General features: G+C 42.3%; 1 protein-coding gene and 1 non-coding gene across 2 annotated transcripts; both read right to left on the reverse strand.

Moving 5' to 3' along the window:
• Positions 1 to 23: 23 nt before the first annotated feature.
• LOC119533543 lies at positions 24 to 128 on the reverse strand. The gene has a single exon (XR_005216670.1). It is a non-coding gene; the product is annotated as a U6 spliceosomal RNA (small nuclear RNA).
• An 8,120-nt stretch (positions 129 to 8,248) lies between these two features.
• PSMB5 (proteasome 20S subunit beta 5) lies at positions 8,249 to 12,975 on the reverse strand. The gene is made up of 3 exons (XM_037834541.1): positions 12,762 to 12,975; positions 11,764 to 12,070; positions 8,249 to 8,750 (listed from the first exon to the last, which is right to left on the reverse strand). Exons 1-3 carry the CDS (start codon positions 12,957 to 12,959, stop codon positions 8,464 to 8,466), a joined length of 792 nt encoding a protein of 263 aa, XP_037690469.1. The 5' UTR covers positions 12,960 to 12,975; the 3' UTR covers positions 8,249 to 8,463.
• Positions 12,976 to 13,229: the final 254 nt, after the last annotated feature.

Consider the following 13,229-nt stretch of genomic DNA (forward strand, 5'->3'; position numbering starts at 1 on the left):
GGGCTCGGTATATCTAACCACTAAAAAATATGGAACACTTCACGAATTTGCGTCATCCTTGCACAGGGGCCATGCTGATCTTCTGTTTATCATTCCAATTTTAGAATATGTGCTGCTGAAGTGAGCAGAGATAGCACATTTTTAATGCCGTTTTATTGAGATATAGTCACACATCATACAATCCATCCTAAGTATACAATCACTGGCTCACTGTATCATCACATAGTTGTGCATTCATCACTACAATCAATTTTAGAACATTTTTATTACCCAAAAAACAAAAACAAACAAAACCCCAAAACATCCCATACCACTTATCTCCCCCGCTCCCCCCATTATCGACAATGCTGGGGCATTGGTGTGGTATATTTGTTACTGTTGATGAAAGAATATTAAAATATTACTGTTAGCTATAGTTCATAGTTTGCAATAGGTGCATTTTTTCCCATATGCCACTCTATTATTATTAACTGTTGTAATAGCTACATACATTTGTTCTAGTTCATGAAAGAACTTTTATTTGTACTGTTAATCATAGTCATTATCCACCACAGGGTTCACTGTGTTATATGGTCCCATGTTTTAACCTCTGGCTTTCCTTTTAGTGACATTTTGACTCCAGACTTCTTTCAAACACAATCACGCACATAATTCAGTGCTATTAATTTCACTCACCATAATGTGCTACTACCACCTCTATTCCTTTCCAAACATTTAAAGTCAACCTAATTAAAAATTCTGCACACATTAAACATCAGCCCCCATTCTCTAGCCTCATTCTATCTCTTAGTATCCTATATTCTAAATTCTACCTCTATGAGTTTACATATTAAAATTAGCTCATATTAGTGAGATCATACAATATTTGTCCTTCTGTGTCTGACTTAGTTCATTCAATATAATGACCTCAAGGTTCATCCATGTTGTTGCATGCTTCAGGACTTCATTCCTTCTTACTGCTGAATGATATTCCATCACAGATATATATACTGCATTTTGTTTATCCATTCATCAGCTGATTGACACTTGGGTTGTTTCCATCTTTTGGCAATTGTGAATAATACTGCTGTGAACATCAACATGCAAATGTCTGTTGGCATCCCTGCTTTCAGTTCTTCTGGGTATATACCTAGCAGCAGGATTGCCAGATCATATGGCATTGCTATACGTAGCTTCCTGAGGAACTGCGAAACCATCTTCCACAGTGGCTGTGCCATTTGACATTCCCACCATCAGTGAATGAATGTTTCTATTTCTCCACATCCTCTACAGCACTTGTAGTTTCCTGTTTGTTTAATTGTGGCCATTCTAGTAGGTGTGAAATGATATGTCATTGTGGTTTTGATTTGTATTTTCCTAGTAACTAGTGAAGGTGAGCATCTTTTCATATGCTTTTTAGCCATTTGTATTTCCTCTTTGGAAAAATGTCTATTCATGTATTTTGCCCATTTTAAAATTGGGTTGTTTGAATTTTTATTGTTGAGTTGCACGGTCAATTGATTTTTGACAAGGGTGCCAAATCCACATAAAAGTTATGTATAAAATTGTCATATGACCTGGCAATCCCACTTCGAATTATATACCCCAAAGAACTGAAAGCAGGGACTCGAACAGATATTTGCACACCAAGGTTCGTGGTGGCATTATATACAACTGCCAAAAGGTGGAAGTAATCTAGGTGTCCATGAACAGGTGAATGGATAAACCAAATGTGGCATATATATACCATGGAAAATTATTCAGCTGTAAAAAGGAATGAAGTTCTGATACATGCTACAACATTGATGAACCTTTAAGACTTCACATTAACTGAAATAAGCAAGACACTGAGGGACAAATATTGTGTGATCTCACTTATATGAAATACCTAGAATATGCAAATTCATAGAGACAGAAAGAAGATTACAGAGTACCAGGGGTTGGGGTAGGGAATGGGGAGTTAATGTTTAATGGGTACAGTTTGGGATAATGGAAAAGTTTTGGTAATGGATAATGATAAGGGTAGCACAATATTGTAAATGTCATTAACACCACTGAATTGTATACTTGAAAGCAGTTAAAATGGGAAATGGTATTATAAGAAAATATCTTAGTTTTTAGGAGACACAATTAGGGGTAAAGTGTCATGATATCTGCAACTTACTTTCAAATGGTTGGCAAAATAAATATTAATAAATATGAGGATATTATACCTATAGAGGTAAAGCAAATGTGGCAAAATGATAACAATAAGTCAATATATATGGAGGGTTCATGGGTATCTGTAGTACTACTCTTTAAACTTTTCTGAAGTTTTGAAAATGTTCAAGTTTTTAAAAATTAAAAAGAGATAACCTATTTGCTTTAGATATTCAGATACAGCCCTTTCAAGAGGAAAGGAGATGGTCTCATGGACTCTAGGATTTTCTGATTTATTTTAGGACTTCATTTTAATGTATCAGAAAATTCTGAAGTGACTAGTTAATGAACATCACCTAGGATTCCAAAGCATTTTTTTAGAACAGGTGAGAGAAAAACAAGTGATGATAATTCTAGATTGCAAAGGAAATGAAAACACAGAAAGAAAAATGGTTCATCTATGATTTTAGGTACCGGACTTGATGATACAGCTTTGTCTCTCTCACCATCAGAAATTAATCCTTCCCTTGTAAAGAGAAATGCGCTCCAGCACCCAGAAATCCAGGGACCTGTCTTGGGTAGTGGCTAAGCCTCTGTCCATGGGTCTAAAAGAAAGCAAAATGAAATGTGCATGGGGAAATAACCTACAGGGCTACACCTGGAGCTCAGTTCTTCAGGGGCTGACCATGTTTTGTGTGAGACTAATTCTGCCATTTGAACAGAAAGATAGCAGGGTTGCAGAAACTTGTGCAAGGTGGGAATGGGCAGGACTGTTTCTCAAAGCTATTTCATATGACACCTACTTGTCTTCATTTCTAACCAGGGGCAGTATAACATTAAAATTTTTTTCTTAAAATGAGCAATTTTAATTTGCCTTAATTAAAAAAAAATTATTATGTTTTATAAGTAGGTTTAAGAGCAGAAAACAGCGTCTTGAGATTAATCAATAACAGGAGGTCATAATGCTGAGAAAGGTAAGAATCACTGGCATCATGGCACCAGAGTGAAATCATTCATTAGTCTATTCATTAAAAAAGCATTTATTTTATATCTCTACTGAGTAGCCATTACAATGTTTGACACTGTGAGGAATAAACAAAAAGTACAGTATAGTGAGTGTTTAACTGAAAAGGAAGGCAGTCACATCAGGATACAAACAGAGATCACTACACAAATTCTCTTTGATGCAGCATGTGCCTAAGGCTGTTTAAATGAGATTTAAGAACACTGCTGACCCTAGCTGAGGAACACATTTGGGGCTGTTGACTCAAGATTGACCCACCATGATGAATACCTTTCCCTCTTTAAGAGGCACTTGGAAACATGGGACTGTGCTTAATCTGTTGTGCTGGTTTAAAATGCTTCACTGCTTTCTTTTCCTAAAAAATAAGCTTTGCATGCAGCCCTAAGACTCCAGGGACACAGGGTGATTATGAGCCCTCCCCCCATAACCTTTGTGCTCAGAGGAGTCCCTCTAATCAGACGACACTGCACACCACCAATTGAGAGTGAAGCTGCGAGAAGAGGGGACCGATATGTATTATGTAAAACTCTGTATACCTGGGGGTGCTTAGAAATGCATGGATGTCCCTGGGACAGTGATGGTATTGAGCCTTGGTTGGGAAAAGAGCTGCAGTTGTTGCAAAAATATCCCTTTGACTTTAGTTCCTTTTTGTCTACACACCTTCTTACTTATTTCCCTTTTGCTTCAAGCACTTGCTATCCCTCAGTCTTCCTTGAGAGTGCAGGGCTCTGCTCACATGACTTGAACAGCCTTGGCTCTAATTTGTGAGCATAGATTTAAAAAAAAAGTCAAAGCAAGGGATGAATTATGTATGCGTGATATGTGTGGCCAGGGGTTAGTTGAGGGGAGAGAAGCCTTCTTAATGAACCTAAAAATAAGATTTTAAAAAGTACTGAATCTGTAATCCTGCCTAATTTACAATTTACCTGTTATGAATCTTCTACTTTTCTTTCTTAAGCCTGGCTGAGTTGAAAAGGTGGTTATGAGGGAGTGCAAACCTTCTTTCCAATTGTGCACAAACGGTGTAGACCTGGAGAGATTCTTGTGGAATGTAAGTGACTGTGACAGTACAGGGGCAATGCACACAGAGGCACGTGTTCATTAAGTGTGGCTGGAGAAATTATCTGTCTCCAGGGGGACATGTTTCATTGTGCATTAGCTTCCAGCCACTTCCTCCCTCCCTGTTTCTCGGCCCACTCTATCATGATCCTCAGTCTCCAATCCCACAACCTGTCTCACCCTCTTTCCCAGTCCAGCTTGGCCCATCAATGTCTCCATCCATCTTTCTCTGCCACGTCCATGTCTCCCTCTCCACTCTGCTCTCTTGCTGTCCTGCAATCACTTTTTTGTTTTTGTCTCCCGTTCTGTCTCTCATTGGTCTCTTGTTCTCTCTGGATCACTTTTACCCACTCCATCTGTGTTTCCCACTGTAATATCAGCTTTTTGGGTACCCTGCAGCTAGCAATAACCTTTGCTTGATATGTTAAAGCCCATAAGCAGCAACTGATTTATTGATTGGTTTTTATTTAAATTCTGTTGAGGAAAGATAATTTTTATAAAGTGAGAGCAGAGTGAAAACATGAAAAAACCAGGCAATGTGAGGAGAATAGAAAGGAAGGGCAGGCCAAGAAGATGGGGGAAAGGGGAGTGAGTGGGAGAGGCATCAGAAGAGACCGAACCCATGGTATCTTATTTCCTTTCAAATAAACTATGTCAGCCTTTCTGGTTGATGACAGCTTAATCTGGATTAGAAAGGGTTAAGGACCAAATTAGGTTTGGTGTCTAAGCCAGAGGCAAAAGCTTCAGGGAGAAATGAGTTTGGTTAAATAAACCAAGAAGCTGACATGGGTAGAATTTCTTCTGCCTGACCCACTAACAACTGCAAATGGGACATTTTCAAAATGGTGTTTATTGAAAATGCTTCAGTGGGGGACAGCCCCTGAAATAAGAACTTGGCTCTGAGGCCAGGCCTGGGGAGCACGGTAGGGATGTGGGGAGTCCAGTGGGCTGACTGGGGGAAAAGGGAGGAGGCGCCTGGGTCAGGCAGGCCATGGCAGCAGCTGCTGATCAGGGCAGTTCTGAGTGCTGTGCTAGCTCTCTCCTCTTACCCGCCATAATTAAGCTTTCCCAATATGTTTCTGGCTTCCTGAAGGGAAACCAGAATTTAAACAAACACACAAAAAACAGCAGAGATGCTTGGTTGCAATAAACGTATTTTTTAAAGCCATAAAGTACTCAGTCATGTCTGGAGGTCACTGCTGCTGGTCAGTTGCAAAGTGCTTAATCTTTTTATAGCCCTGGCAAGAGGAGCTCTTCTTCTAACAAAATAAACAAAAATAACAGAAAATAACATACCCAAAGGTACTCATCCAGAATTAGATACGGTCATGTAGATTCTCCATGGACCCAATCATCCTCCCTGCTCCTGACACAAGGGAAATACTCCCCTCAGAATTTCCCTCCACCTTTTCTCGTTTTACTCCCTTTTCATCCCACCTCTTGCTTCTTTCCCCTCACAGACCCACAGAATCCGTGGACCAGAATAAATCAGTTGTTTCATTTTCCCTCAAAAGATGTGACCTTCCACTCCCCAAATGGCTTTGACAGTTTTCTCATTTGCTAGCTGAGGAGGATACCACGAAACATTGACCTTCCGGTTTTGCCTAAAGAGGAAACAATCAGTAACTATTATGCTTCAGTCCCTGATTTGTTTTAGCTGTGCCCTTCCTCCCTCCCCTCTCATGTCTCAGCTACCTTTTCACCTTCCTTCACGAACATTCTAGTAGCCCCGCAGGCCAATGCTACTCCCTACAGCCCTCCTTGCCTGCTATGGAGATGCTTTAAGGCATATCTGCCTTCAACCCCACAACATTCCCTGCTACCAAGAGAAGGCACAGGACCTCTAGGAGTGTTTGCTCCCCACTTGATCAGATTAAGAGCCAGATTTTGGTGTTACTGACCTATCTGTGGAGGGAGGGAAAATTGTCAGGCATCACTTAAAGAGCTCTGTCCCTTGGATGCCTAGGAACTGCCAAAAGAAATTAATCTTCCAGCTATTTAAGGCAATTTCTTTTCCATCATCTTTTGTCAAGAAGACTGCACTGGGAAATGAATCTGATGGGAGTCCCTGAACTGGTACACTCCACTCAACAGCATCTCTCCAATGCTATGTGGCATCCATCATTCCCACACAAGTGGAGACATTTAACATCACTGCAAAGCCAACTCCCCACCAGTACCCAGTAGCAAGAAATCACAAATGTACATGGTGGCCACCACTGACAGGGCCTAGAGACTTGCAGTTTTCTCCTACCTGTGCTCTAATTCTTTCCAGAAAACCTCCCACAAATTGATCTCTTCCATCAACAGTCTTTCTTTTATCCAAGACCCAGGAAGGCACAGAAATAGGGATATGCCAGAACAGAACCCAGGACTGTAGGTTATGCATTTTCTAGCCTGAATATAAGGACCCCACCCATGTAGAATGTGTTTACATTAAACATTTAGACCACTGCCAAGAAAGGCTGTGAGACAGAAACAGGGAAAAGGGTAGAATTTCAAGATCATCTCTCTCTCCATGGGTTAAGAGAGTAGGGGGTCTTGTGCTCTCTGGGGTAATGTAAAGGAATTCAATTTGAACTCTGTCTACCCACAAGGATTTCCCAGGGCAGTGGATTTCAAGTTGGATTCCATGGGGCTCTAAGGCAGGGCCAGGGAGCATGTGAGCATTGGTGGGGAGGCCATGGGGCAGTGTTGTGGGGAGTGGTTGTGGGGAGGGGGAAGCTCAGTGTCTGCAGCTCTGGTTCCCTCAACTCCACTTCAAATTCTGATTTGATTTCTTTCAGTTGGGTTTTCTCCTAAGAGTTCTCTGTAAGTAAGTGTCCTACATGAGGGGAACATAGCCTGTACCTGTGCCTCTCACTCACCTAACTATTTGCTAAAGATCTGCAAAGGGAGATGCGGCCTGGCTCCTGCCTGGTGAAACTGAGTCCACACTAGCAACTCCCTGACTCTCTCCTGGGGGTTCCTGAGGCACTTTTCAGCAAGATAAATCTCCTTGGGCTCGAGGGTCATTTGTTTTCCAAACTCCGTTTTCCAATCTCACTAATTCCCAATTTCCCTGCATTTGACAAATGCAATTAACAAACCTCGATCACTTCCTGGCTGACAGCGCTCATCAATCAATACAGGAATTGCACAAGGCCTAGGGGGAAGGGAAGGTAGCAGTGGAACAGGGAAGAAGAGGCTTTACCCCCTCTATTTCTATGTATGACCCCTCCCCAGCCCTCAGTCTCAAAACATAACACTGGGTTGACACCCTCATCCACTACTTTCTTCCTTTTTGCTAACTAAATATAAGGTGGTGCTGTATATGCTCTTTTCTCCCATTTTTAAAAGGTTTCTCCCCTCAACCTCCTCAATCTCCCCTGTATCTTTTCTTTAGCAGAAGGCCTTGCCATCTGCTGCCACCATAGCTTGGGAAAGAAACCCTTCAGTGCTGGGTGTGATAAATCAGAAATCTCTTGTGTTCTCAGCAGATCTCTTCCCCAACCATACGTTCCAGTGACAACTCTGTGCTGATTTCTGCCCAGGAGGCCAAGAGCCCACCATCACCTCCCTCTGTCCCACACATAGACAGACTGAAGTATCGAAAGGACAAGGATCACCAGGCTGGGTTACTACAGCTTTCACACTCACCTCTTTGTCCTCTCTCTTTCCAGGGCCCATGCCTTTCCTTCCCAATTGGTTTCAGATTCAAGATTTACCCTCTTCACCTTCCAGCTGTGTGTAGCATCAGCCTTGCCTCCCCCCAGGGGTGAGAGCTTTTTCCTCTGCAGTCCTGTCTGATCTAACTGTGAGCATCTTCCCACCTCATCAACTTTTTATCTTTTTGCAAACCAAGTCAAGAAGTCTCTCCCTCCTCCCTGCCCCTCTCTCCTTCTCCTTTGTTATTAACCTCATGAGCGGGGACCCATGTATTCACTAGACAATGTCTTCACAGCACTGTTTCCTATAATTATAGTCACTTCTCTCCCAATGTCTTGGCTTATTTGACTGTAAAGTGCTTGGAGGAGGGACAGCATGGACAAAAGACGCTACACAGGCTGAGGCTGAGTACTGTAATGTCAACAGCAAAGAAAGTAAAACAAATAGTTACCTCTGCAGCAGCTTATTAACATAGGATAAACATAGAGGACAATGTACAAGAGCTAGAAAAAGAACACTATCAGGGACTCCTCCACTAGAAGATGGAGTGTTGTACCCATATTACCAATGACAATCACCCCAAGAAATGCAAGCAGCCCCACATCCACCCTCTTTCAGTGGGAAGACCGATTATACTTGTCATGTAGATCAGCTACATTGTCACTGGAGACTCGGATCCAGCCATCCTCCCGGACGTGGTAGAGGTTGACCACACCTCCTGAGTAGGCATCTCTGTAGGTGGCTTGGTAGATGGCTCGACGGGCCAGATCATAGGCCTCTTCCACTTCCAGGTCATAGGAGTAGCCCCGATCCATGACACCATAGGCATACACAGAGCCAGAACCTACAGAGAAGGTGACCCCCGAAATCCGGTTCCCTTCACTGTCCACATAGTAGAGGCCTGGAAAGAGAAATCAGGTTAGCAAGAAATGACCATTCTCTTTTGCCATCTAATTCATCTTCTGAGGCGGTAGTTCTCCATCTGTCTTGAAACCCAGGGGAGACAACAGAAATACAGGAAAACAGGACTTCTATAAAATTACCTTAAAAAAAATTTAAGACTCCAGGATTCTACAAAAAAATCACCAACCAATTTTGTACAATCAAAAAGCAAGTGTAATCCAAATGACTTAGGTTTCAAGCACAGAAATAGGAACCGTGGGAAATGTTTAAAACATAATCCGAGCCCTCAAAGAGTTTATCTGGGGGTCAGTACATATATCCAATAGTAAGAGAATAAAGCCTCAAGTTCTCAATCATATTGTAAAGACATGCACTGTCCAATATGGTAGCCATATGTGGCTGAGCATTTGAAATGAAGCTAGTACAGGCTGAAATGATAATATTTTGGAATAAGTGGATAATATTTGTTAAATAAAATATATTATTAAAATTAATTTTCCCTTTTTTGACTTCTGAAAATGTGGCTACTATAATATCTAAAATTACATGTATAGTTTGCACTCTATAGAGCAGGTGTCAGCACAAGACAATTGCTTATTTTTATAAATAAAATTTTATTAGAACACAGGCATATCCATTCACTTATCTATTGTCAACGGCTGCTTTTGTGCAGAGTAAAGTAGTTGCGACAAAGACCATATGGCCGGAAAGCCTAAAATATTTACAATTTGGCCCTTTAAGAAAGAATTTGCCAAACTCTTGAACAAACCATAAAGGTCATGAAAATTCAGAAAAAGGAGTCTGATAAAATTTTCACCGATTCCAACTGCTGAGACTACTGCAACTGGATCCTTTTCACCAAGTTCAGACTCATAATCCCTAAATCTGAATCCCATCCTCAAATACTTCCAAGGGATTCTCCATTACCTAACAAATTCATCTCTCTTGTGCCCCACCAACCCACACTTCCTCCTGTGTTCTCAAATTTGGCCAATGGCATCACCAATCTTCTTCCTGTTTCTGAGGTTCTCAACCTTCACTGTGCATCAGAATCACCTAAGGAAGCTTTTGGAAAAGTGCCTAGGGTGTAAAAAAGAAAAAACAGTGCCTAGGCTTCACGGGGGTAATCTCTTTCAACTGGGCTGGGGTCGGGGGCAGCATGAACTTGTTTTTTTCTGGTCTTCAGGAGATTCTGACACAAGCCAGGTTGCCTCCATCACTCTTACTGGATTTTCAGGTTCAGATGATTCTAATGTCTGCCCCAATTCTCTCTCTATCCCCTCCTCATTTCCAATGCCATTACCTTCCCTAGTTGAATCATCTAGTTCAAATTTACCTTTCCAGCTTTCTGGTTCACTATTTCCCTTCACATATCCTTAGTTCTAATTAAACATCAAAATTTTATGCTTCTTTACTCCCTCCTTTTGCTCATTATGCTTCCTTTCCCCTTTCCTTTCGCATCCAGGATAGCTACCAACTATCCATGAAATCTTCCCTAATTCTTCCCATCAGAAGTAATCTCCTCTGCTCACAAGTCCTTCAGTATTTTATTGGTTCTTTTTAAATTGGAATTTATCTTCTTCAGTCTTAGATTAAGCAGTCTATATATCTGTGATCCTCTTTCAGTCTCCTTTCTGAGGCAAGGGGCTGACTTATACTGAATGGGATATTAGTCAGAAAGGCTTTTTGAAAGAAGGCACAAATTAGGTTATGCTCTGGCTGACAAGATTTGCCTTGCTAGCCAGTCTCTGTGCACTCTTACATTGTTTTGTCTCCTGTAACAAATCCAGTAACTAAAGGTATATTGGTTTGCATTTTTCTAAGCAACATTTCCAAAATGCTTCCATGGACCAAGTAAGATGTATGCAACTGTTCTTTCACACCTTTCAGAGACAAAAGTGTCTTGGTTTTCAAAGTTAACAACTGAGCTTCTTTCTCGCATCCAATTTTTAATCTTTTCATTCATCCTCCATTAAGTATTGGAATTGATCCTCTTATATCTCTTCCTATCTTCACTGCACAGCATGTAAAAAAGTGGTAGGTATTCTACAGGCAATCCACAGGATAACTGGGCATTTGGTAAATAGGTATATAAATGAGGCAAAAATAGGAGGAAAGGGTAATTATTTTCAGGCATATGGCAGGGAAAATTACACAGAAAGTGACCAGCTGTACTTCAGCTTGATTAAAGGGAAACTCAAAATTGGCTGAAGAGGAAATGACATTAGATACAAGGTTGAACGTCCTACAAGGTTTTTAAATATTGTAAAGGAAAACAGGTTATGGAATTTCATCTCAGAGACGACAAAACAGGATCTAAGGTGATCATATCTAGTAAGGAAAAAAAACGAGACTGAGTCCAAAAGGCCCCTTCTATGCCAAAGACTCTTGAAGGAAAACAGGGAGAGGAACAACTGACTATCTTTTGAGTGGGCTATCATATACTAGAGTTTCACTGTCCAATTCAGTAGGCACTAGCCACATATATTAAGCACCTGAAGTGGGGCTAGTATCACAGAGGACATTATAAATTTTTGGATATTTTGGATTAAATGAATCATTAAGATTTTTACCTGTTTCTTTTTCCTTTTGTAATGTGTCCATCAGAAAATTTGAAATTATGTGTGCCTCTAGCGCTGGCTAGAGTTTTTTATATTTATTATCCAATTCAATTCTCCACTGCAACTTTGTAGGTCTTATCATTTAATGTGGGAGGACAGATGTGCCAGACCCTAAGCTACGTGCTTTACATTTATCACCTCACTTAATCAATGTGAGGAAGAAAGTCTGAGAAAACAAGAAACCTGCTTAAGATTACACAGCTAGACAATGACAGAGCAGGTCTAACACCATGCTCTTTACTAAATTATGGTTCTTTCCTTGAACAAAGAGAAGGGCTAGAAACCTAATCACCCTCAGCACTAGCACAAAGTCTTTTCATTCATCTGTTCATTCAACCCCTGCTCTCTGTAGTGTCAGCCAAAGGAACATGTGATTGCAGCTTAACTCACCAGGGCCTCTCTTATCCCAGCCACAGATCATGGTGCCCATGGACAGCCCCATGCCTTTATACTGATACACCATGTTAGCAAGCAGCTTGGAAGCAGCTGCTACAGAGATGCGTTCCTTATTTCGAAGCTCATAGATTCGACATTGCCGGGCCAACAGCCGCTCCCAGAAGATGCAATCTGCTGCACCCCCAGCCATGGTGCCCAGGAGGTAGGGGTTGATCTCTATCACCTTCTTCACTGTCTGGGAGGCAATGTAGGCACCCGCTGTGGCCCGAGAGTCCACTGCAACAACGACTCCATGACGAAACTGTTAAGATTAAAGGAGAGAACAAAGCAGTTCACATCAGACCATAAAAACATCTCCCTGACAGTTCTTTCTGCACCAGTGCAAACCTAGCACATCTTTCTCTGGCCTTTTATACTTCACATATACCTTCCTACATATTAATGTCATTGAGCTTAGCATCAGTTGCTTGGGCATAATATCCCTATGGGCATAACCAGTATTCTTAACTTCATTTTTTAGATGAGGAGACAGGTGCAACGAGATCAAAAGACTTGCCCCAGATTGTAGGGCTCGTTACTGGGAGCTAGGCCAGGAACTCAAATTGCCTGGCTCTTAGGCCAGTGTTCCCTTGACTTCACCATCCCCACGCTTGCTCCTCATGACACAGCGTTTAGGTTACCCTCGCCTCCAGGGGCCGCCCAGTTTCCAAAAGGAATGTTTTCAACAGCTTTCCCTCTGCCAGTGTTAACTGCTGCTGCGGCTTCCCCTTCCCTGGTTGGGAGACACTAGATAAGAGCAACCTACGACCTAGGAAGCAAGCTCAGCAACTTTGGGCTCCTTCCCCCATTACCCCTGCCCCGCCAACTCCCTCCCCCGTCAAGAGGAAACCGAGGCCTCCCAGGGCAGTTAGATAACGAAATCAGTCGGGCCGGGAGGCCGGCATAGGCACGGGTGCCGGTCATTCAGCCCGGCGCGGCTGCTGGATCTGCACCTTAAAAGCCAGGGTGGTGGTTCCATGAAGCATTTCGATTCCCGGTTCGTCTGGGACATCCCACTTCGGTGCGGCGAGACTCAGTCCATCACTGGGACGTCCTAGACCCAGGTCCAGCAGATCCGTGCGACCCCCAAATCCGAAAAACCCGTGCTGGGTCACAGACAGCGGCCTCTCCAACACGCTGGCCAGCGCCATGTCTAGTGAGGGCAAACGGAAGTAAGTACGAAGACGCCTAGGAAAGAGCGGCCGGGCAACGCCTCGCCGTCACAGCTTCATTGCCTATTAAATCAATACCAGCGAGGAGCCATTTTGACTTCTGGCAGCCACGCCTCCAAAAAACGAGAGCCTGGCGCCAGAGACCATTTTGACTAAGGGGGAAAACTAACTGGCTTCACCACCTTTAAATTCTAAAAGGATGTGACTGCCATCTTGACTTTGGTCATCCAAGTAGTAGTGGGTCGGGTT

This window comes from Choloepus didactylus, chromosome 4, assembly GCF_015220235.1.
Source record: "Choloepus didactylus isolate mChoDid1 chromosome 4, mChoDid1.pri, whole genome shotgun sequence".
Taxonomy (NCBI): Eukaryota; Metazoa; Chordata; class Mammalia; order Pilosa; family Megalonychidae; genus Choloepus; species Choloepus didactylus.

Bases quoted from the DNA above. Each gene is read 5' to 3' on its own strand.
- PSMB5 (XM_037834541.1), bottom strand. From the start codon at position 12,959: ATGGCGCTGGCCAGCGTGTTGGAGAGGCCGCTGTCTGTGACCCAGCAC. The intron at 12,071-12,761 runs GTGCAGATCCAG...TAATCTTAACAG, and splicing joins CCACCACCCTGGCTTTTAAG to TTTCGTCATGGAGTCGTTGT. The intron at 8,751-11,763 runs GTGAGTTAAGCT...TTCTCTTTCCAG, and splicing joins CTGGGATAAGAGAGGCCCTG to GCCTCTACTATGTGGACAGT.